Source organism: Coregonus lavaretus (genome assembly GCF_964263955.1).
Source record: "Coregonus lavaretus genome assembly, chromosome: 18".
NCBI classification, from domain to species: Eukaryota; Metazoa; Chordata; class Actinopteri; order Salmoniformes; family Salmonidae; genus Coregonus; species Coregonus lavaretus.
In genome coordinates, this window is record NC_140005.1 from 23031201 (window position 1) to 23056713 (window position 25513).

Here is a 25513-nt window from a genome sequence, read left to right on the forward strand (position 1 = left end):
CGGGGGAGACTGGGAGAGACAGGGGAGACGGAGAGAGATGGAGAGAGACTGGGAGAGACGGGAAGAGGGAGAGAGACGGGAGAGACGGGCGAGACAGGGGAGACGGGAGAGACGGGGAGAGACAGGGGAGACGGGAGAGATGGGAGAGAGACTGGGGAGACGGGAAAGACGGGAGAGACGGGTAGATACGGGGGAGACAGAGAGAGACGGAGAGAGATGGGAGAGACGGGGAGAGACTGGGAGAGACAGGGAGAGGGAGAGAGACGGCGAGAGACGGGGAGACGGAAAGAGACGGAGAGAGACTGGGAGAGGGAGAGAGACGGAGAGAGACGGGAGAGACGGGCGAGATGGGGAGAGACAGGTAGAGACGGGGGAGACGGGGGAGACGGAGAGAGACGGGTGAGATGGGAGAGACGGGAGAGACGGGGAGAGACGGGAGAGACGGGAGAGACGGGGGAGACTGGGAGAGACGGGGAGAGGGAGAGAGACGGTGAGAGACGGAGATAGACGGGAGAGACGGGGAGAGGGAGAGAGACGGAGAGAGACGGGGGAGACGGGGGAGACGGAGAGAGACAGGTGAGATGGGAGAGACGGGAGAGACGGGGAGAGACGGGAGAGACGGGGGAGATGGGGGAGACGGGAGAGATGGGGAGAGACGGAGAGAGACGGAGAGAGACGGGGAGAGGGAGAGAGATGGAGAGAGACGGGGGAGACGGGGGAGACGGAGAGAGACGGGAGAGACGGGAGAGACGGGGAGAGACGGGGAGAGACGGGAGAGACGGGGGAAACTGGGAGAGACGGGGAGAGGGAGAGAGGCGGTGAGAGACGGAGAGAGACGGGAGAGACGGGGAGAGGGAGAGAGACGGAGAGAGACGGGGGAGACGGGGGAGACGGAGAGAGACGGGTGAGATGGGAGAGACGGGAGAGACAGGGAGAGACGGGAGAGACGGGGGAGATGGGGGAGACGGGAGAGATGGGGAGAGACGGAGAGAGATGGGGAGATGGGAGAGACGGGAGAGACGGGGAGAGACGGGAGAGACGGGGGAGACGGGGGAGACGGGAGAGATGGGGAGAGACGGAGAGAGATGGGGAGACGGGAGAGATGGGAGAGATGGGAGAGACGGGAGAGATGGGAGAGACGGGAGAGACGGGGAGAGACGGAGAGAGATGGGGAGACGGGAGAGATGGGAGAGATGGGAGAGACGGGAGAGATGGGAGAGACGGGAGAGACGGGGAGAGATGGGAGAGACGGGAGAGACGGGAGAGATGGGAGAGATGGGAGAGACGGGAGAGACGGGAGAGATGGGAGAGACGGGAGAGATGGGAGAGATGGGAGAGACGGGAGAGACGGGGGAGACGGGGGAGACGGGAGAGATGGGGAGAGACGGAGAGAGATGGGGAGACGGGAGAGATGGGAGAGATGGGAGAGACGGGAGAGATGGGAGAGACGGGAGAGACGGGAGAGATGGGGAGAGACGGAGAGAGATGGGGAGACGGGAGAGATGGGAGAGATGGGAGAGACGGGAGAGATGGGGAGACGGGAGAGATGGGAGAGATGGGAGAGACGGGAGAGACGGGAGAGACGGGAGAGACGGGAGAGACGGGAGAGACGGGGAGAGACGGGGAGAGACGGGGAGAGACGGGAGAGACGGGGAGAGACGGGAGAGACGGGAGAGACGGGGAGAGATGGGGAGACGGGAGAGATGGGAGAGATGGGAGAGACGGGAGAGATGGGAGAGACGGGAGAGACGGGGAGAGACGGGAGAGACGGGAGAGACGGGGAGAGATGGGGAGACGGGAGAGATGGGAGAGATGGGGAGACGGGAGAGATGGGAGAGATGGGAGAGATGGGAGAGATGGGAGAGACGGGAGAGATGGGAGAGACGGGAGAGACGGGGAGAGACGGGGAGAGACGGGGAGAGACGGGGAGAGATGGGAGAGACGGGAGAGATGGGAGAGATGGGAGAGACGGGAGAGATGGGAGAGACGGGAGAGATGGGAGAGACGGGAGAGACGGGGAGAGCGGTGAACTAAGAGGGGGGTTGCTACCGTACTGTGCCCAAAACCATACCCACACAGACAGACACCATATTGAAATTAGCAAATGGACTGCATAGTGTTGCTTGCTGCCCCATTTGTGGTCCATTCCTCTCTGTGTGATATACAGATGTGCACTATGAAGGGACCACCACTTAAGGGACATTGGGGGGGAGGGGAGGGGGACGTCTAACCTCCCACTGTACTAAAATGAAACGGATCGACTCTTATTTATTTACAGCATGTTTTGCTCTCCCATAACACTGTAAATGACCTGCATGGTCAAGGCTCCTTTCTCAGGCGAGGAGAGAGGGGAGGAAAGGACATCAAACATGTCATCTATATGATATTTAATTCAGGAATCACATATGATCTGTCAATTTCCATATATCATGGTTTATGAGTCATATTTTAAATACAAAATCCGGTTTATGAATATAAATGTGTGAATTACGAGCGGTCATATGTGTTATATGATGTGCAATATGTATTTGGGCTCCAGACAAAGTGCCACGCCAATATATATGATTTTTCTATGTCTCGTAAGAGGATAAGGAACAGGCGATTTCCTCTTTATGTTTTAGGCAGTTGATCACCTTTCCTTACATCAAATGAATTCTTATCATCTCCTTACACGTTTGACACTTAAACCTCCTCAAATTTAAAATGGTAGGAAATTTAAGTAAATATATTCTAACTTCCGAGATACTTATGAATTCCTGGTTATAAAATAAATATGTACACTTTTTTTTGTCTTTTACCTGCTATATTTTCACCCTCCTTTTTGAGCAGCAACACACAGTACTTTTATTCTCAAAAGGCTTTGTTTGATATCAGAAACTAAAAGGCTGTGGAGAGGGGAGGGGGAGAGAGCCATAGAATGAGACTGAGAGGCAGAGGGAAAGGGAAAGGGAGGATAGACAGTATGTATGTGTGTTTGCAGAAAGAATTCCACAGCAGCCAGGGCTATTCTCCCGGGATTAGACCTGGCCTCTCCCTGTTCGCAAGAATAAGCAGGGGCCTCCTCCATTATGGCATACAAGTGCCTTTCCTTTAAGGCCAGTGGAGATTTCTAACCTTTGGTTGACATGCAGAAAAGGTCACGTCCATCCCTGGCTTCCCCCTGTGAGTTACTCCTGACCATTTTATTATCTGGCTGGGGCTCTGAGGGAGCCTGAACTCTGCCTGCAAGTGAAGAAACTAAAATTCCCATCCTGCCACCACCCTGTCACTGTCACTACTGCCACTGCTACTATCACTGAGAAAGTCACATGGCCACAACAAACACAAATGCATTAACACGTGATATTCTGTATATCTCTAAATAAATATACGAGCACAATGCAAAGATCTTGCTGAGTAAGGATTGGTTATAATTTACTAAATCAAAATGTGTTCATATAAGGTCTATACATTTCCTTGAGTATGATATTTCCTTTTTGCTTAAATTCAAACAAACCCTTTGAAAAAAGATTAATAGATCTTAAATTTGGGTTTTGAGTAATGGTGAAACTATTTGAATTAATTCACATCTGAAAAAACTATCCACATTTGAGATACAAATACTGTATTACAAAGAAAACACTAATGGAAATACTAAACAATAGTATAGCAATAGTATACTACAATCAGCACGTGCTATGCTCAAGTGTGCTTGCACACATTAATCAAATGAATGTCTTTATCTAGCTGTAAGTGTACTCATTTACAGTAGTGGTCTTTAATGCCATGGTGCTTGTGTTCAATTCCAGTGACGTGAGCACACTCTGAGTTTTTCTCCATTTGATGGACGTATTCATGATTATCCGAGCTCCTTATCTACCTTCATTATTTTCAAACCAGAGGCTAAATTGGAAAATCCCATAAGAACGTGTGAATACATGGCAGAGGCAATAAAATAAAACAGAGGGAGAAGAAGTCCCACCACACAGCAGGGCTTTGCTTTGGCAATAGAAGATAGACTACACAGATAGTATGGATATTTCTGCTCCCCACAGCACCATATAGAGCCACACAGATAAAGATACAGTCAGCCATATAAATCTCAAATGAAGGAACAAAACTTCAGGTAGGATTATGTAGTGTGTGTGTGTGTGTGTGTGAGTTTGCATTGTTATAGTCTCAGAAATACTTCTTATACTAAACAAATAAGAGAAGTGTGCACTTTTAGCAGTGATTTTGTGCTGTGCCTTTACGTTTTAGTGTTAGTGGAGTCCCTGTTACATAGACGTGCATGCTTGCCTGCTTCTCTCTTCTGAGGACTGCTGTTGTTTTCCCCTCTGTCTGCTCCCTCAGGACCATTGCTCAGGGGATTTTTTGGATCACTTCATTTATATGGTGTTGATCAGCTGAAATGGCAGGGCCATTCAGGCAGCTCTCTCCAATTGGTGTGAATGACCTCAGTGAGTGCTCTGTTCAGAAACCATATCAGCTCACAGGATGCAGTCAACTGGTGTGTCACTTTTGAAATACAGGCTTCAGAATGGGCTATGTTTTCAATTGAGTGTTGGCTGACTCTTCCCCAGCCTCTGTACGTGTGTGTGTGTGTGTATGTGTGTGTGTGTGTGTGTGTGTGTGTGTGTGTGTGTGTGTGTGTGTGTGTGTGTGTGTGTGTGTGAGGCCTGAGTGGATATCAGGACCAAAACACTCATGCATGCTGATTCAGTGAGGGCCATGTATGCACAACAGCTTGACCTCCCTGCTTCCAAAGCATTAAATGGGGAGGACAGTAGGCGTGTAACCTGATAAATGCACTTAAAACAGTTAAGCTGGACAGGGAGAGGAGGAAATCTCAGACAGGCTGTAGCCCAGTCTGCCTGCTAGGCAGTTAGAGGCTATTGATTAGCCACAGAGTCCAAAGGAGGGTCAGAGGTGTTGGCTTCATGGATCATCTTATGCTTGAGTAACAGGTATAATGGGAGAGCGATTCACAAAAATCATGACACTGAAAAAATGTTTGGTTAGATATATTTTATATAGTACACTGCAGTGGAATAAGATGAATCAGGTACAAGGTACAAATAACTGAGGGTGTACGGAACAAAATATTGGGCAAGAGATGGGGATGAAGCCAGTGTTTATTTAGGCACAGTGAATGGAGTGATGCCAGGCTAAAAGGGTAATAGGATTTATTGGTCCAAAGCTACACCTACCACTGGCCCCTGGCCACAACCTCGTTCAGCTGAGCACTTACATTACACATTACATTACATTAGACAAATCTTGGTCAGCTTTTCCCATGTTAAGAGGACACTATATATAAAACAATACTACAGTATTTGACCCTACGTTTGGAGGTAAATGACGTAACAGTTCTCTGTACATTGTGCTGTCTTAGACACTGATACCCTTAGGTTGTGAAATATGCCCCGCTCATGTTATTGAATAATAATAGACTTGTGTTGCAATGCCTCAAATTTCACAAATGGAGCAATAAATAAGCACAATAAAATCAGTCTCACTATAAGTTCACCCGTATCATACAGAGCAGCTGAGGATTTAAAAAGAGAAACGAGGGAGAGAGAGGAGAAAGGGATAAAGAAAATTAGACAGGGTAGGGGAGAGTGAGAGAGAGAGAGAGAGAGAGAGAGAGAGAGAGAGAGAGAGAGAGAGAGAGAGAGAGAGAGAGAGAGAGAGAGAGAGAGAGAGAGAGAGAGAGAGAGATGGTGGCACATGCTTTATATCTGTGCCACAAGTTCTCCTGGGTATTGGCGTGCTCCGTTTTCAACCTAAGTGTAATTTGAGCCTTTGGTTGATGCAAAGTCTGTGCAGCAGCTCTGTTCAAACCTAATCACTCACACTGACGTGTAATCCTTTCCCTCCCTATCATCAGTGCTGCTCAGAGAATAATGAAACACACTTAAGCAATATACAGCCCTCATACACCTGCGATCGAGATTGCATTCTGATGAGATGCGTCGTAACCCTAATGAAAGGTGTTTTTACTTGTCAATGGCTGGCTGGTTGTACAGCTGCCTGTTTTTCAGTTGAGAGGGTGCTGTACAGCTTGGGATATCTGGAAAGGCTGGAAGATCCTCATGCAGCATGAAAATAACATAACTCTAAATGTACCCATTACATCTAAGATATGTACACAGTATGTGTAGGAGATACCAGACCCCACAGCGACGGAGAGAGAATACACCTGCCTTTTCTTTCCTTTCTTCCTTCAGTCAACCTACAGCCACCATCACCCCGGCACTGTCTGGTGTTCTTTAATACTGTCGTTTTTACATGGAGGATTATTACAATTAATTGGTTAGCTAGACATTATTTCAAAAAAGGAAATTGCCTCTTATAATTATATAGAGCAGGGAATATGCAAGTCCCAGGAATCTCAGCTTCCTGAAATGCTGGAAACATCTTCCCTCCACCACACCACCCCCATCCCATCCAATCCCAGTCCTCCCCCTCCGCCGGTAGTGTTAGCGTGTCTGCCTGTTTCTGTGATGAATGCATTTTCTATGGTTCACTTCCATAGCTTCTAGCCTGGCTCAATGGAGGCCGAGGCTGTTAGCTCGTCTGCTCGTCGCCGGTGGCCTGCCTGGCTACTTTACCGCCCTGGCTGCTCTCCTCTGGTCTGCTGGGACTGTTGCTTTCTGCTCTGCTCTCACCACTCCTGAACTCACAGCGTTAAGTCAAGCACAATCTGAGTGTCTGTAAACCCTGTGGACGAGCAGCATGCTAGTGTCCCTGCAGATTGGGTAAATACACTGAGGGGAGGATGGGGTTGGGGTTACTCTGAAAGCTCAATGAGTAAGTGGCCTAGACGTGAGAGATTGAAACATGGAATAATATATGTATTCTATCTGATCCTCTTTCTGAGTCTAATGATATTATTAACCTCTTAAGGATCGGACCCTTTTTTTCAATTTTCACCTAAAATGACATTCAAATGACACCAAATCTAACCATCTGTAGCTCAGGACCTGAAGCAAGGATATGCATATTCTTGATATCATTTGAAAGGAAACACTTTGAAGTTTGTGGAATTAATTTAAGAGAATATAACACATTAGATCTGGTAAAAGATAATACAAAAAAAATACATGCGTTTTCTATTTTTGTTTTTGTTCCATCATCTTTGAAATGCAAGAGAAAGGCCACAATATAATATTGCAGTTTAGGCGCAATTTAGATTTTGGCCACTAGATGGAATCAGTGCGCGCGCAAAGTTTCAGATTGCTCCAGTGAAGCGTTGCAATACTGGACTATTTTGTATCAAGTCTGCCCAATTGTGCCGAATTGGTCAATTGATACATTTTCAAGTACATAAATATAGACAACATACAAAAATAATATGGTAATACAAAATGTAAGTTTACACACACCCAGGAATGTCATACACGATGGATCATTAGCTTATACACTAACTTTCACACATCTAGATGGCCGGGTGGGGTGGGTGTGGAGCCAGTTCCTACATTTGAATATAAAAATGGATTTTAGCAAACAAAACTATGCTACATTTTATCTCTGGGACCATTAGGATGACAAATCAGAGCATGATTACTGAATGTAAGCTTTTTGTAGTTGTGCACTCTCCTCAAACAATAGCATGGTCATTTTTCACTGTAATAGCTACTGGAAATTGGACAGTGCAGTTAGATTAACAAGAATTTAAGCTTTCTTCTCATATAAGACATGTCTATGTCCTGGAAAGTTTGCTGTTACTTACAACAGTCATACTAATCACATTAGCGCACGCTAGCTCAACCGTCCCGTATACGGGACACCGATCCCGTAGAGGTTAATAAAGATGTGCCCTCATCAAATTTGACTTTATAAATGCACTATGATTGAAAGAGGTCAGGTTTGTTTGGGATCTTTTAAATGTACATTGTAGTGTAGTGCAGGGTTCCCCAAATGGCGGCCCGCGGGTGGTTTTATTTGGCCCCCCAAGTTTTCTGAGGAAAACATTTTTATAAAAAGACTGTAAAAACACCAGGAAATAGGCTCCAAGTGACTTTAATTTAAGAAATATGTTCCCAAATATTCCCACACATAATAGAGAGACACGTGATCATATACAAATGTAAGCAAGGTTTGAAATTATTATGTTTTAGTCAAATATTATATCTGTTTGGGCTTCTTGCGGTCAATTTGCAGTCTACAAATTATTTGTAATTATGTTCCGGCCCCCCAAAAAGCCACTCTAGTTGATGATCCCTAGTTGATGATCCCTGGTGTAGTGGGATAATAAATGAATCACAGACTTCTGGGAGTTTTTTAATTATTTGTTCCTTTACCTTTCAGGAAATCAAAACATAAAGGTTACACAGATATTGGTGATTCAACTGTTGCCAAATGATATAATTCACACCATGAATATTTATACTGTAGGAACAGCAAATAATTTAAAGTACCTGTTCCTTAATGCAATTGTATCATCAAGGGACCAATTCTGACACATTGATGTTAATAAAAACATGTACCCGCTTCATAACCAAAATTGGTCTAGCCCACTGATGGCCAAATCATGAAGTCAACTTTAAGCATGCTGTACCTTTACAAACAGATAAATGGATGGTAAGAGACATCTGGTGACTATAATTACAAATACACTACATGACCAAAATTATGTGGACACCTGCTCGTCGAACATCTCATTCCAAAATGATGGGCATTAATATGGAGTTGGTCCCGCCTTTGCTGCTATAACAGCCTCCACTCTTTTGGGAAGGCTTTCCACTAGATGTTGGAACATTGCTGCGGGGACTTGCTTCCATTCGGCCACAAGAGCATTAGTGAGGTCGGGCACTGATGTTGGGCGATTAGGCCTGGCTCACAGTCGGCATTCCAATTCATCCCAAAGGTGTTTCAAGCGTTGAGGTCAGGGCTCTGTGCAAGCCAGTCAAGTTCTTCCATACCGATCTCGACAAACCATTTCTGTATGGACCTCGCTTTGTGCACGGGGGCATTAGCATGCTGAAACAGGAAAGGGCCACCTCCAAACTGTTGCCACAAAGTTGGAAGCACAGACTTGTCTAGAATGTCTTTGTATGCTGTAGCGTTAAGCTTTCCCTTCATTGGAACTAAGGAACCCAAACCATGAAAAACAGCCCCAGACCATTATTATTTATGCATTGGTGCAGGTAGCGTTCTCCTGGCATCCGCCAAACCCAGAATCGTCCATCGGACTGCCAGATGGTGAAGCGTGATTCATCACTCCAGAGAACGCATTTCCACTGGTCCAGAGTCCAATGGCGGCGAGCTTTACACCACTCCAGCCGACGCTTGGCATTGTGCATGGTGATCTTAGGCTTGTGTGCAGCTGCTCGGCCATTTCATAAAGCTCCCGATGAACAGTTCTTGTGTTAACGTTGCTTCCAGAGGCAGTTTGGAATTCGGTAGTGAGTGTTGCAACCGAGGACAGACGATTTCTACGCTCTACGCGCTTCAGCACTCAGCAGTCCTGTTCTGTGAGTTTGTGTGGCCAACCATTTTGCGGCTGAGCTGTTGTTGCTCCTAGATGTTTCCACTTCCCAATAACAGCACTTACAGTTGACCAGGGCAGCTCTAGCAGGGCAGAAATGTGACGAACTGACTTGTTGGAAAGCGGGCATCCTATGATGGTGCCACGTTGAAAGTCACTGAGCTCTTCAGTAAGGCTACTGCCAATGTTTGACTATGGAGATTGCATGGCTGTGTGCTCGATTTTATACACCTGTCAGCAATGGGTGTGGCTGAAATAGCCGAATCCACTCATTTGAAGGGGTGTCCACATACTTTTGTATATATAGTGTATCTTGGCAGGAGCAGCTCTAGACAATAAATATTTGATAGAAACGTGGACGGCTCAGGTATATTTCAAAACAGTCATGTTGGGTGTAAAGCATTGAGGAGAGGTGCCTGGAGTTTACACTGCATCGTGCTGGGTGTAAAGCATTGAGGGGAGGTGCCTGGAGTTTACAGTGCATCATGTTGGGTGTAAAGCATTGAGGGGAGGTGCCTGGAGTTTACGCTGCATCGTGTTGGGTGTAAAGCATTGAGGAGAGGTGCCTGGAGTTTACGCTGCATCGTGTTGGGTGTAAAGCATTGAGGGGAGGTGCCTGGAGTTTACTCCGTATTGTGTTAGGTGTGAATTTTGGATCACTACAAAAAGCTTGTTGTAAAGTCTGTTCAAACTGTACTTGTCCATACAAACACTTGTATTTTACAGCAGAGCAAAGAAAATATAGTTCTGATATTTTTGATTAGAATACTTTTTAATAATATTGAAATGTTGATCCAATTGTCCCAAATCTTAGTAAAAGCGTGCTTTCAGCATGGTTTCAGTCAGAATTGGTCCCCGTTGCATTGCACAACAGTAAAATAACTCAAGTTACATTGTCACCCTCTAAAGTGGAGCCTGTTAAGTGGACAGCGGCTAGTTCAAGTTGGGATGATTAGGTGCTGGGGTGTGTAGTCATCCTCCATTAAGTGGCCAATCAGGCTGCAGTAAAAGAGGGTGCTGCAGGATTAACGCTGGCCAATGATATCATAAGCAGAGTAGCAACCGTCCCGTCTGCAATGTCAGGGATTCCTTTGATCACAGTATCATATTGTGACAGCACCAAAATCTATCACATCACACAAATCACGTCAGTAGTTTAATCATCCCCCTCCCACCACATTCTCTCCCAAGCAGAACAAGAACAGCATGAGTCTACAGTACTGAACTACAGGTCCCAGCATGCACCATGGAGGTCGACCTACCTACACACAGGGAGCATGGAGGCCCCCTCCTCACTTTCCCACAGAGATCACACCTTGTACAGACACACTGTGGGACTAGTGCTACCCTTTGAAACATGCTGACACTTTGTAGTCTGCATAGCTTCTCACAAGAGGAGCACCTTGGGGAGTGATGCCTGTCTGGCTCCTGGCCTGTTGAGAAGTATTACACCACAGCTACTGTGTCAACATGGGGTCAAGCAGCGCTCCACGTGTCTACTGTACTCCTGGATGGAGGCAGAGCAGCACAGTAGAGAGCAGGCAGACAGCTTTGGCAATAACCTCCTTCTGGGTTAAAAATACCCCCAGTCAGCGTGAAGCGCTAGCTACCAACAAATCACTGCACTGCACCTGCCATTCACCTCCATTTGGATGGAGCTCCATAAAGGCAGCCCCAGCTATAAAAAGACAGGCAGCTTCTAAAATGCTGATAGCAGATGCTGGACACCTTGCTCCCTGTGTGTGGGAGGACTCTGCCACGGTCTTAAAGGACCCAAAATAGAGCGTTTGACATATGGGCCTCTGATTGTTTGAACATGGAATCTCCTGGACTTCTGCCACTCGGCAGAAATCCTTTGATACCCCCGCCCCAAACCCACTCATCATCTTTCACCCTGCCCAAATCAGGTCATTCGCTCAGTTGCCAAGAGACAATTTCCATCGGATTGAACATTCACCAAATGTGGGGTTTGAGAGTAACATCAACAACAACATATACAGAGGAGAAACACTACAGTGCAACAGGTGAGTGGTGCGTCCATTGCCAAGACACACACTCACACACAAATGAGAGGGCATGGTCTTCTAGCGACAGACAGACAGACAGACAGACAGAGACAGACAGACAGACAGTAGCGTTGTGAAGCAGATGATAGAGAAGGTTTAACATGGCTTGCCCACGGCACGGCTCCCTTTATTGCTGAGTTACTACAGAATAAGACGACTGACTACCTGGCTACGCTAGTTTGGTTAAACATGTCATGTGACCAGTTTATCTTCTTCCTGTCTGAGACCGATCCACATCACACAGATCACTGCTCTGAAGAGGTATATATATTTAAATCAATAGAGCTCACATTTAACAGGTAACAGTTTTTGTTCTTTCTTTCTTTTCTTTTTTTCCCAAGAAGAAGAAGGAGAGAAAATGGCCGTCGTGTTCACCAGACATAACTGTACACTCAGTCAACCATTATTAATAAATATATACATGTCCTGGTCAAGTCCAGTAGGTGAATCAACTGTCTAACAAGTGAGTCATAGTGGTTGACATGTGTTGTCATCAGAACACATATGGAGACCTCAGCTGTAGATTCTGACTAGAAATAAAACCATGTTAATTAAGAGCCTGAAATTATTCCTTCTGAAGATATGGAGAGAGGGGGAGATCCTTCACATACAGTAGGACCACAGACCATAAACAAAACAAAAGTATTACTGTACATAGTATTTCTTATATATTTTAAATTAATCTGCATCATTTTATATTTATACTTATAACCAAGTTTTGCATTTGTTCTTTATTATTATTTATTTTTTATGTCTGGGCTCCAAGCGGGCAAAGTGCGAGAGAGGTCAGTCTGTCTCCCGTCACAGTCAGCAGGGTGTTCCTGTCCTGAGTCCCTCTGTACATGTCCTTCTGTCTGCATCGCCCGTCCACACCACCGTCACGTCCCTGTCCCCATCGCCTTCACAGGGGCCACCTGCTCCTCCATCAGACCTTGGCCTCCAGCATCTCCAGGAAGAGTTTGTGCATGGGCACCTTTCCCTGCACCTTGATGCTGTAAAAGTGCTGCACGGCCTTGGTGGCGGTCTGACGCAGCAGGGGCAGGGTCATGAGTAGCTTGCCTGCCCGCCGGGGGTCCTCCTGATGCTGGCTGCTCTCATAGTCCTGCAGGGCCTCGTGGAGCGCATCCTGGAGCTTCTGCACCGCCTCCACGTCCTCTATATGCATGGAGTCTGGAGAGGAGAGGGAGAGACAGGGTCAGTGAAAGAGGGCTCTTCAACATGAGTCATGTTAACATCTTCAGAGATACAATGAAAATACAAACCAGTGCTTTATTTAATGAAATGTAAAATAGTTCTGTAAATAGTTACACATCAAAACTTTGCAGAATACAGTGCATATTTCCAATGCAATGAGAACTGAATGAGGCTGGTGAACACAGCAGGAATTCTAAAAAGGCAGTTATCTCCAATGTATTTTTGCTAAAGTAAAACATGGCTGGGTCGGTACTACTGATCTATCAGTGCAGTCAGCTATTAGATACGTTATCAGCATAATTCACACTGCGACAAGATAAACAATAGAACGTAAAGAAAAACCCAAAGCTTCATGTAATTTTTTTGCCTGGTGGTCTTGGTTTGATTTTCAAATGGCCTTTGACCAATGAGACTGAAAATCAATATAATGCTGCAGTATCCTGGAGCACACAATGGAATGAATAGCAGCCAATCCCCAGTGAATGAATACATATTAAACACCTCACTGTTCCAAAAGACAGCTCTGGAATAGATTGTTTTCTTATAAACACTCCATCAGGGAATTGGACGGTGTAAACTAGCTTCAATAAAGAAATAATACTTCCTTCACATTTTCATTCATTTCCTCCCTCCTCTCTCACAGACACATGTGGAACAAATAATTAAGTGGAATGAAAGTAAACACTATTGTATATTTGATTGAATAATAACTTGACTGTTAGTGTTTTAGCTAGCTGGAATCCATATTTTGACTGATGATTGATCATACAAAACTAATTCTATAAACACCAACTTAACCACTGTAACTACATGTATGTAGGCCTACTGTAACAGTGAAACTACATCAACAACAACCATGTGTACAGTATCATACTGACTCTGTAGCCCATATCCTCCCTGAAGAGGAGGGTTCTCTCTCTGACTCATTGCAGTCGCTCCCTCTCTGATGTGCTGGGGTGTATTGTATTGTTCACGGATACTCTTACGGTACGTGCAGAATGTTGTAACACTCCCTTTTATTTCTCTCTCTCTCTCTCTCTCTCTCTCTCTCTCTCTCTCTCTCTCTCTCTCTCTCTCTCTCTCTCTCTCTCTCTCTCTCTCTCTCTCTCTCTCTCTCTCTCTCTCTCTCTCTCTCTCTCTCTCTCTCTCTCTCTCTCTCTCTCTCTCTCTCTCTCTCTCTCTCTCAAGGATACACTGGGGTTGTGGTTCTCTCAGTGGTTAACCAGTGTCTGGCACTTGTGAGATGGCGTGTCATTGGTTGCCTGACTTGTATCACCTTGGCGGTGCATATTTCACCACGCGGGACAATAAAAGGCAAAACAGATTTCAGACTTCGTCACAAATTCATTGACTGGAACAACTATATTCCCAAGACCTTGAGACATTTCTCACCCTGACGCTTTCCAATCCACAGCGGTAAAACGAAGTAGGTCGTTTTGGAAAGTGAATGCGCAGATGAGCGGGGTGGGGGGGGGTGGGGGATTGGAGGGATGAGCAGAATGGAAGAACAAAAGGGAAATTCACCAGGAAGAAGTCAGAGAGCTAACAGTATTGTATCTCCTGTTTGCTTCATACAGGATTAGTCAATGATAAACAGCATATTAGGTAATATAGACAAGTCAATGCACGGACAAATTATTAGCAATTAGATGCATTTTAATTACTGTGATAAAATTATAGAACTAATAAATGTATCAAAGACGTTAGTGAGTGTATGTGTGAGTGTGCATGTGTGCTTCAGCACATGTGTGACATTTTAGCCATTCAACTCATCTAATGCCAAGAATGAGTGAGCACAGTGGACAAAGGTCTCAGGGTGAAGTGCAGGCAAGAAGGAATGAAAGAAAGAGCTAGAGAGAGACCAGATGAGAAAGAAAAGAGAGCAATAGACAGAGAGAGATCAAGATATCGAGAGAGAGAGAAGGAGAGGGAGAGAGAGAGAACGCAGCATGTAGACTTTGGAGGAGGGGATGGGCTTAAAAAAACTACTTTGAAGAAACAATTTCCTTGCAATCCATCAGAGAGCCCACGTCGATCCCATTGATAAACTGCTAATTACAAAATCAATCGCTATGAATTTTCACAGCTGTCAGACAGAGGGGCTCCCGGGAGAGTGATCTCACAGAGACCTTGTTCAAACGTTCCGGACGCCTCCTACCCACACCGACACCAGGCCTCCCTCCCTCACCCACCCCCCAACAAAGCTCTGTCGTCTGAAAGCAAAGCAAAGCCCACCATCAGCGTTTTCATTTTTCAGCCAGACAAAAAAAAAAAAATCGCCCGTGGCCCAGCCAGGCATTGATCAGAGAGGGACAGGCCCTGCCTACTCAAAAGCAGCCTGTCGATACGAGTGTGCCGTCTTCGCATTGGAACAAACAAGCCCCATCACTCCCTGATACTCATTCCATTCGACTTAACACATTGTATTGACAGGCCCTGTGCTCCTAATGAAATGCTAAATTTATCTCCCATGGTTGGCGTGCCCTGCAGCTACTGTTATGGAGATAGAGGGATGGATGGAGAAATACCACATGGAAGGCTTTCAATTAAAAGTTCAGTGCTCCCCTCCTCCTCTATCTCTCCACTCCATCTCAAACTCAAAACTAAAGGGTAAAGTCAACAACTGTACAACTTTAAACCCTGACATGACATTTTGGTCATGAGATAGATATAGAAATATAGATTTAACATATTAAATTAATGTATATTAATGTAATGGAGATGATTAACAAACATAAATTATGAACAATTGTTATTATGAATAAGATAATATTCCAATATAAAATTAGAAACAGTTTTCTGCATTTGTGCAATATAAATACAAACATTTTTGGTTTTACATTTGAAAGAACCCCATAAGGAACACCAAACTGGCAAATTAATGGGTGTTTAAAAAATATTCCAAACTAATTTTATATTTCTGTGTCACAGGCACTATAGTAATAATTTGTTCATTTGAAATTAACTCTTGCTCTAGATCTGATATATGACAGTTTTTGAGATTAATGAAATGTGTCCTAAAATGTATAAATACTAGATTTATTGTGGGTTCGATTCCCATGGGGGGCCAGTATGAAAAATATAAAATAATGTATCCACTAACTGTAAGTCACTCTGGATAAGAGCGTCTGCTAAATGACTAAAATGTAAATGTAAATGTATTCATAAAATTACGACATAAAGTTAAAAAGTCCCAAAATTATTATTATTGCCCACATGTGTATATTGCTTGTGATTGCCCATTTTACAATATCATATTGTCCATAAAATACTGAACAATTAGACTCTGATCTGCAAAACATACATTATCAGCAAAAATACAATATTACCTTAAATTATACATTTTATTGTTTTTTAGATTGGTTGTTCACATCATTTTGCATAAATTACAAAACCTTGTAAAGAATGGAATATCCAAATATTCACCTATCATCCCTGGCTGCCGTCTTATTTACACTATATACGGAGGTGGAGTATGTTGTCCTACCTGAGTTAGCGAGAGCGATGGCCTTGAGGGTGACAAACTCCTCCTTCTCCACCTTGAGCTTCTTGTACTTGCGTACGAGCTGCAGGATGGACACGTAGAGGTCGAGCAGGCCCGTGAGCCGCGAGTGTTCCTCGTCCATGATGTAGTCCTCTGCATACACCAGCTCGTCCTCGTAGGGCAGTGAGCGGAACACAATGCTCAGGATCAGGATCTCCATCCAGGCACTCTGCAGTAGACTCATCTGGTCTCCCAGCGACAGCGTTGAGAAGCCTGAGGAGACAGAGGAAAACACTCTGAGAATCTATCTCACTGGCAGTTATCTGCACTACAATGCACTGACACTTAAAATATATTTGTTTGTGTGTGTGTGTGTGAGTATGGGTGTTTCCAGCTCATGCTCTGCCCTCAAGATGAAATAGAAAACAGTGAAAATAGTCTAATAGGCTCTTTATATTCTCACTTCGTCGATGATCAATGCAATTATCTCAAGTAAAGGGTGAACTATTAAATTAATATTAGCAGTTTTAAAATACCACCCTGATTGTTTTAATCAAAACACTATAAAGCCAAACATGTACTGTCCACCTTCAAGGTCTTTTCTCATGGACAGATCTGATCAGTAACCCAAACATGAGTTCAAAATTTCACCCCGACTGACTAGAGTACATGCCACGGCACATGTTAGCAGCAGAGGTGTTTAATTTTAAATGCACTCTGGAAGGTCCTCTCTGAAACGGGTGTCACAGCACTCCAGTGGGCTTTACTGTAAGTGAAGACAGTAAATCGGTGCAAAGGTCTGGGAGACACAAAGCCGTCTGGTCAGCCCTTGTTTCCTGTCACACTGCTATTGGTGTGAGTGGGATTAGCACTGAGACAGATCCTCATTGGAGGGGTCGAGGACGTGACACACTGGGTGAGGTGATAAAAACACACACACACAACACACTCATGCATGCTGGCACGCACGCACGCGTGCATACACACTCGCACAAACAGACACACACGAGCGTGCGCACACACAGCGAGGGGTCACGTGGGTCAACCCTGCCCTAAAGGCCTGCTTAAATCCCGTTCCTGACAAACAGCAAATGGATGAGCTGAAATTGTCTGGGTCATATAAAACTACTGTGATTTCCCCCTTCAAACACACAGGCTGCTACTGCTACCTGTACATATGGACAGAATTAAACCTTTTGAAAAACAACCATCCCCACAGATCCTCTGAAGATGAGGTGAGAGAATTCAGACAGATGAAAAGGGTATCTGGTTAGAAGGAACAGATAGCCATCTTACTATCTTTTCCTCTTACTACCCTTCAGCTGTCAATACTTGGAGCATCCCCCTCCTCCTCCAGCCTTACCTCCTGTCGTGGTCTAGTGTGTCCACGGGCGCCCCCATTCTGACAGCATATTAGCCCTCTCCGACGTCGCCTGATTAAAATGATTGCTTTTACAAGTTTGCTGTTGCAATACTATCTGCTCCCAGGTTATTAAGAGGCGATAGATTACAGTATTGACACACACACACACACAGTGAGAGAGAGAGAGAGAGAGAGAGAAAGAAAAAGGGAAAGAGGGAAAGAGAGAGAAAAGGGGGTAGCGGAGAGTTTAATTTCCCTTATCGTAGTGATGACCACAGGACGGGAAGAGCTGGAGGATACATTCATTAACAGATTGCGATCGGAATGTGAGTGCCTTCACAATGTGAAGGGGAATCAATAGTCAGTCGAATGGAGGGTCTGATCAAACGGAGACAGGTGCAGGGCCCAGGACAGGCAGGGCAGGCCCACCCCACCCGGGTGGCCAGGGGGTCTGTGAACCACAGACAGGACCAGCACAATACAGACACTAAACCTGCTAGGAGCACATACTAATATAATTCTAGGAGGAAGCCATAAGTGCCTTAGTGCAGGTGCCTGTGCTCCTACACATCAAAATGTATTTGAAATCCTTTTTAAAGCTCTGACGAAGGCCTTGAGGCCGATACGTAAAGCTTAATAAAGAGCAGTGATACTAGCAAGAGCAGTGATACTAGCAAGAGCCGTGATACTAGCAAGAGCAGTGATACTAGCAAGAGCTGTGATACTATCAAGAGCAGTGATACTATCAAGAGCAGTGATACTATCAAGAGCAGTGATACTAGCAAGAGCAGTGATACTATCAAGAGCAGTGATACTATCAAGAGCAGTGATACTATCAAGAGCAGTGATACTAGCAAGAGCAGTGATACTAGCAAGAGCTGTGATAATATCAAGAGCAGTGATACTAGCAAGAGCAATGATACCATCAAGAGCAGTGATACTATCAAGAGCAGTGATACTAGCAAGAGCAGTGATACTAGCAAGAGCAGTGATACTATCAAGAGCAGTGATACTATCAAGAGCAGTGATACTAGCAAGAGCAGTGATACTATCAAGAGCAGTGATACTATCAAGAGCAGTGATACTATCAAGAGCAGTGATACTAGCAAGAGCAGTGATACTATCAAGAGCAGTGATACTATCAAGAGCAGTGATACTAGCAAGAACAGTGATACTAGCAAGAGCAGTGATACTATCAAGAGCAGTGATACTAGCAAGAGCAGTGATACTAGCAAGAGCAGTGTGCGGGTTTCTTCTTTTTCTGATCTTATTCAGTTGTTACCATGCACCTGCAACAACGATAGCTCAGATGTGCGAGTGCCTTTTGAATTTGAAATCCTTTGCTGTGAAATGTCCCTGTCTGCACTGGAAAAGCTGCACCTTGCCATTAGTGAGAGAACTGGACTGGCCGCAAGGAAATTGTCATGCAAGTGTAGACAAGGTTCAGCCTGATTTCTGCGTCAGGTTGGCATTGCAATCACAGCCTAGGCTTTGTGCACCCTTTTAATGCCAAGGAGCACTCAACCGAAACACCTTGCCCTCAATGTGACAGCACATAGAAAGCACTTGTTCTAGATTTGTACAAGAGAATGCAGAATTCCTCTGTTATACCTCTCAGCAATATGCACAAACTGAACACAGCAGCCTGCAATTACGTTTGACGCTAAAAGTCCTTGAATTTAATCCGGTGTTGTGAGATGGAGAGGTGGTGTTTTCCCCCTGCTCTGTCTCTATCTTCAGAGCCTAAATTATTGCTCCAAATGGGATCTTGTGTCTTTGCCTTGCCGTTTTCCACTCAATTTAATCGAGTAATGAAGTGACTTCCAGACTCCATAGGTCACACAGCGCTCTGGCCGCCACGCTGTGAAGGTAGCCCGGTTAAGTGCCGTCGGAGTGGGTGATTTCCTCTAATGAAATATCAATATTTACATCTTAATTTCCACACCACTGCCTTGGTGGGGTTTGACCAAACATGGCACAATATTGACCAAATCTGAGAGACCTGTCTGTGTGGTTGAAGGCCCTTTTCCACAAGGCTGCCCTGGGTGAGTAGGCTAAACTAGCAAAGGGCAATAAAAACATTTCTGAGATCTCTTTTGTTAATTTTGGATAAGCATGCTTTCATATAGGGAATTGTGATGTTAGGGGGGGATCGTGTCATCTACATTATCAATTTAAAAATAACATTACAAGATAGTATATATTTTTTATCCAGTAAACACAATGGAACTTCAACATACAGTAGGTTACAGTGAATCATATCTACTGTATCACAGTTTAACCACAATGTACCTCCTCATTACACGTGGACAAGTAGTCCTCAGGAGAAATGTCATGTTGACATACCATACTACTGTGCTCCATACTACCACACAATCAGAGTCATGCAGGGGGGGACAGTTCTCTCGGTCCCTGCCATTTCAGAGGGTGACAGACAGACATGTGGTGGCTGTGGACATGGACAGGGAACATGCTCTCTCCTCACCTCTTAACCAGACACTGAAGACCATGACTGGTTTCAACAGTAGACTAATTCACTACATGCCTCAGCTGGGTTCTCACAATGATCCCTGTCCTTGGCTTGGCACAGCATAAAATCTCACCAGTTGTTGCTTGTGTTTACAATAAACATAGCCACTTGAAACGGGATTGAAAACATTGACAAGCTTGGCTGGTCTCTCTGGTTGATAAAGGCAAATCTGGAATAGGATTTCACTGCCATATTTTGTATAAATCACATATGAAAGTCATAACACAGGAATAATTGTTTTCTTTGACAGATGATTTCCCTCAGCTTGTCCTGCTCTGCTCCCTCACCTGTTGACCTGACTTATCTATACTGGATTTACATACAACAATATCCTGTCCAAACAGCCCTGTTACAGTCTCTTACCTCTGTCCTCTAAGCTGAGGATCCTATAGATGTACACATGTAGAAATATATTTTTGTTTATCTTCTGATTCTTAGCTTGTCATTGTGAATACAACTGTAAAGAGCCAAATTGGAAAGAGCCAAAATCCCCATCCTCCTTATCTCCGACAGACCCCTTCACCGAGGGAGGGGGTGAGAGGGTGTCAGACCAGGCAGGCCACACCAGCGCCGGCTGCCTCTGGGTCCACCCCTCGTCGGATTAATCAGGGTGCCATTTCATCTGCCAGAGTAAAGGACGGCCCAAAATGAAATGCTGGAGATTTCTGTTGAGCGGGAGTTCATATTCTATTAATTTATTATTGTTTCCCTCTCCCCGAGGGCCATTAGCACGGGTCATAAAAAGAGAAGTAATTACCAGACATGGTGGCCCCCTCCAGCTGCAGCCCCCTCGTATTTCACCCTCAATCAGACTACTGAACAGACAGACAGAGAGAGAGAGAGAGGGATGGAGAGAGAGGGGGATGGAGGGAGAGAGATGAAGCGAGGGAGGGAGAGGGAAAGAGAGTGAGAGGGATGGAGGGAAAGGAAGAGAGAGATAGGGAGAAGAGAAAGAGGAAGCGATTGGCAGTAGAATGGCCTCACTGAAGAGCTCAGTGACTTTCAATGTGGTACCTTCATAGGAGCAACAACGGCTCAGCAGCGAAGAGGTAGGCCACACAAGCTCACAGAACGGGACCGCTGAGTGCCAAAAAAATAAAAAAAATAAAAAATAAATAGTCTGTCCTCGGTTGCAACACTCACTACCGAGTTCCAAACTGCCTCTGGAAGCAACATCAGCACAATAACTGTTTGTCGGGAGCTTCATGAAATGGGTTTCCATGGCCGAGCAGCCTAAGATCACCATGCGCAATGCCTAAACCCGCCATGCTCCAGTTTATACAATACTGCCCTTAAAAGGGATCCAGAGATTCAGCTGATCCAATTCAGCTTTGTACTAAACTGGCTGCTAATGTACCTATATCAAAGCTTTTATTTCAAAAACAGTCTATTTTAAAACATCCCTAAATCTACTACTTTTATTTCAGAGACAGATACATTCTTTTTTTTTTAAACACATTTAGAGCTTATTGCAAGAAGCTGTAATGTTTATGATATGTGCTTCTGATCAGTTATACTGTACGGTCTTAAGGTTGATAAAATGACAATTGTTTGATACCAAACTGACTGGAGCAGATGCAAAGCTGTGTGGTCATTTTGGTTTTAATGTGCGTGTGCAAGCCTGTGTGTGTTTGTGTGCCAGTGTGTGTTTGTGTGTTTTGTGTGTGGCCATATGTGTTTGTGCGTGTTTGTGCGTGTGTGTGTGAAAGCTGCAGCTGCCGGATATGATTCTTTCTGAATTTACATGACAGTGTCAGGAGGACCCAATCAATAGCTGCTTGGTAATAAATTGCTGTGCTTGACATAAATCATTTGACCTGAACCTTGGCCACACGTACAGCACACAGCTCAAGTCAGCCCGCTGCAAACCTTCACTGGAAACATTTACATCACCCAAACTACCCTGTCATATACGGTGTTACAAATACATTTCAGTACATCTTACATTTCAGCAGTGGAAATCGGTTTTAATAGTCACATATAGCTGGACAATAGATAATTAATACATTTGATCCTGTTTTGCAGGTTAAAACTGTGACTAAATGGTTCAGTGCTCCACTTTTCAGGAGCGCCAGCTATCTCTACTTTTAAAATGATAACCAGACCATTATCCCATTATAAGTAGCTGGGAATGGGTGATTTGACCAGCGGCCTGTGAACGTTATGAGGTTGTATAACGTTAAATACAGTAATCCCCTTGTCTTAATCTGCACCCCCTGAACCGTGACCCCGGTTCGGGAGTATTTAGCCGTCCCAAGGGTCCCACAGCCCTCGTTTGGTGTTATATATATATACAGTGAGGGAAAAAAGTATTTGATCCCCTGCTGATTTTGTAAGTTTGCCCACTGACAAAGACATGATCAGTCTATAATTTTAATGGTAGGTTTATTTGAACAGTGAGAGACAGAATAACAACAAAAAAATCCAGAAAAACGCATGTCAAAAATGTTATAAATTGATTTGCATTTTAATGAGGGAAATAAGTATTTGACCCCTCTGCAAAACATGACTTAGTACTTGGTGGCAAAACCCTTGTTGGCAATCACAGAGGTCAGACGTTTCTTGTAGTTGGCCACCAGGTTTGCACACATCTCAGGAGGGATTTTGTCCCACTCCTCTTTGCAGATCTTCTCCAAGTCATTAAGGTTTCGAGGCTGATGTTTGGCAACTCGAACCTTCAGCTCCCTCCACAGATTTTCTAAGGTCTGGAGACTGGATAGGCCACTCCAGGACCTTAATGTGCTTCTTCTTGAGCCACTCCTTTGTTGCCTTGGCCGTGTGTTTTGGGTCATTGTCATGCTGGAATACCCATCCACGACCCATGTTCAATGCCCTGGCTGAGGGAAGGAGGTTCTCACCCAAGATTTGACAGTACATGGCCCTGTCCATCGTCCCTTTGATGCGGTGAAGTTGTCCTGTCCCCTTAGCAGAAAAACACCCCCAAAGCATAATGTTTCCACCTCCATGTTTGACGGTGGGGATGGTGTTCTTGGGGTCATAGGCAGCATTCCTCCTCCTCCAAACACGGCGAGTTGAGTTGATGCCAAAGAGCTCCATTTTGGTCTCATCTGACCACAACACTTTCACCCAGTTCTCCTCTGAATCATTCAGATGTTCATTGGCAAACTTCAGACGGGCCTGTATATGTGCTTTCTTGAGCAGGGGGACCTTGCGGGCGCTGCAGGATTTCAGCCCTTCACGGCGTAGTGTGTTACCAATTGTTTTCTTGGTGACTATGGTCCCAGCTGCCTTGCGTGTAGTTCTGGGCTGATTCCTCACCGTTCTCATGATCATTGCAACTCCACGAGGTGAGATCTTGCATGGAGCCCCAGGCCGAGGGAGATTGACAGTTATTTTGTGTTTCTTCCATTTGCGAATAATCGCACCAACTGTTGTCACCTTCTCACCAAGCTGCTTGGCGATGGTCTTGTAGCCCATTCCAGCCTTGTGTAGGTCTACAATCTTGTCCCTGACATCCTTGGAGAGCTCTTTGGTCTTGGCCATGGTGGAGAGTTTGGAATCTGATTGATTGATTGCTTCTGTGGACAGGTGTCTTTTATATAGGTAACAAGCTGAGATTAGGAGCACTCCCTTTAAGAGTGTGCTCCTAATCTCAGCTCGTTACCTGTATAAAAGACACCTGGGAGCCAGAAATCTTTCTGATTGAGAGGGGGTCAAATACATATTTCCCTCATTAAAATGCAAATCAATTTATAACATTTTTGACATGCGTTTTTCTGGATTTCTTTGTTGTTATTCTGTCTCTCACTGTTCAAATAAACGTACCATTAAAATTATAGACTGATCATTTCTTTGTCAGTGGGCAAACTTACAAAATCAGCAGGGGCTCAAATACTTTTTTCCCTCACTGTATATATATATATCTGTTTAGCCCAAAGACTAGGAGGATTATGACTTTAATCATTCATATAATTACACATAATTTATCTCTGCTGCCAACCAGCAACACGCCTTAATGAGGGAGGGACAGCTAGCGCCTAGCTGACAATGTCTAAAGGCACATCATCAGCTCTCTGAAGGACTTCCTCACTGCAAATTACTAATACTATTTATACCCTGCTGATGTTAACCACATATTATGTTGAGCCTTTTGTACGTCATCTTACATCAAAATGTAAAATGCATTCAGACAGATTTGATGCTCAAGTTGCTGGTAACTGCTCATATAAACTTGTAACATTTTGTAGCATAGTAACAAAACAAAATACTCCCCCTTCTCTGTTCCTGGCAGATGCCCCTTTCCTATCCTTACACACCCATCTCCCTCCCTGCTTCTCTCCCGCTGTCTCGCTCCCTGCTTGCCTCCCTGCCGCTCTCCCCATCTCCCAGCCTCTCTCCCAGTCTCCCCGCTGCTCTCCCAGTCTCCCTGCCGCTCTCCCCATCTCCCAGCCTCTCTCCCCGTCTCCCAGCCGCTCTCCCCATCTCCCAGCCTCTCTCCCAGTCTCCCAGACTCTCTCCCAGTTTCCCTGCCTCTCTCTCCGTCTCCCTGCCTCTCTCCCCGTCTCCCTGCCTCTCTCTCCATCTCCCTGCCTCTCTCCCTGTCTCCCTGCCTCTCTCCCCGTCTCCCTGCCTCTCTCCCTGTCTCCCTGCCTCTCTCCCTGTCTCCCTGCCTCTCTCCCTTCTTGCCTGCCTCCCTGCCTGCCGCCCTCCCTGCCTGCCTATCTCCCTCCCTCCCGCCCTCCCTGCCTACCTATCTCCCTCCCTGCCTGCCTGCCTCTCTCCCTCCCTGCCTCTCGCCCTCCCTGCCTCTCTCCCGCTCTGTCTCCCTCCTGGTCTCCCTCCCTGCCTGGCCATCTGATACGCCCCCCATCTCAATCTCCCAGCACCCACTCTACCTGCCTGCCTGCCTGTGTTCAGGCCTCAGCATCCACCTGATTGCTCAATCTATCTTTATCTGGTGTGTTGAAGTCTACGTCAGAGGGTAAATTGAATATACTAAGAGCTGTCTGTTGGTGTCTATATTTAATAAAGTACACTGATGAGGTGCTGATGTATTGCCCGGCAGTATTCACACTCTATTACAAGGATATTACGCGGCTTGAGTGGGATCAGCCTGGCAACACAGTAAGTAGATTTCACAATTTAATGACAAAGAGAAAACAGGAACCCGAAGGGGGCTGTGGGGAGGAGGGGGGGTGAGGAGAGGAGGAGGGGTGGGGGGGTGGGGTTAGGGGAGGAGGGGGGCTGAGGAGAGGAGGGGGCTGTGGGGAGGAGGGGGGGTGAGGGGAGTGTGTAGAGAGCTGACACAGACACGACAACATACAAGAGGCGTGATCTCTCCTAAACATCACTGCCTTGTTCCCCACTAACAACTAAACATAAGCTACATGACCAATGGAGTCTGTATACTGAGCTAACAGGCTGGAATTAAATAATGTAGATT

The 25513-nt window shown here is 45.4% G+C and overlaps 1 protein-coding gene across 5 annotated transcripts in view; it reads right to left on the bottom strand.

The window, feature by feature from the left end:
• Positions 1–12463: 12463 nt before the first annotated feature.
• Positions 12464–25513, bottom strand: part of LOC311145841 (steroid hormone receptor ERR2) — a gene marked incomplete at both ends in the record, with an annotated part of 49076 nt that continues 36026 nt past the window's right edge. For all 5 annotated transcript variants that reach the window (XM_084182170.1, XM_084182169.1, XM_084182172.1 and 2 more), the window contains 2 exons: positions 12464–12708; positions 16220–16489. In XM_084182170.1, the coding sequence (XP_084038296.1) occupies positions 12464–12708; positions 16220–16489 (515 nt within the window). The remainder of the gene's footprint in view (positions 12709–16219; positions 16490–25513) is intronic.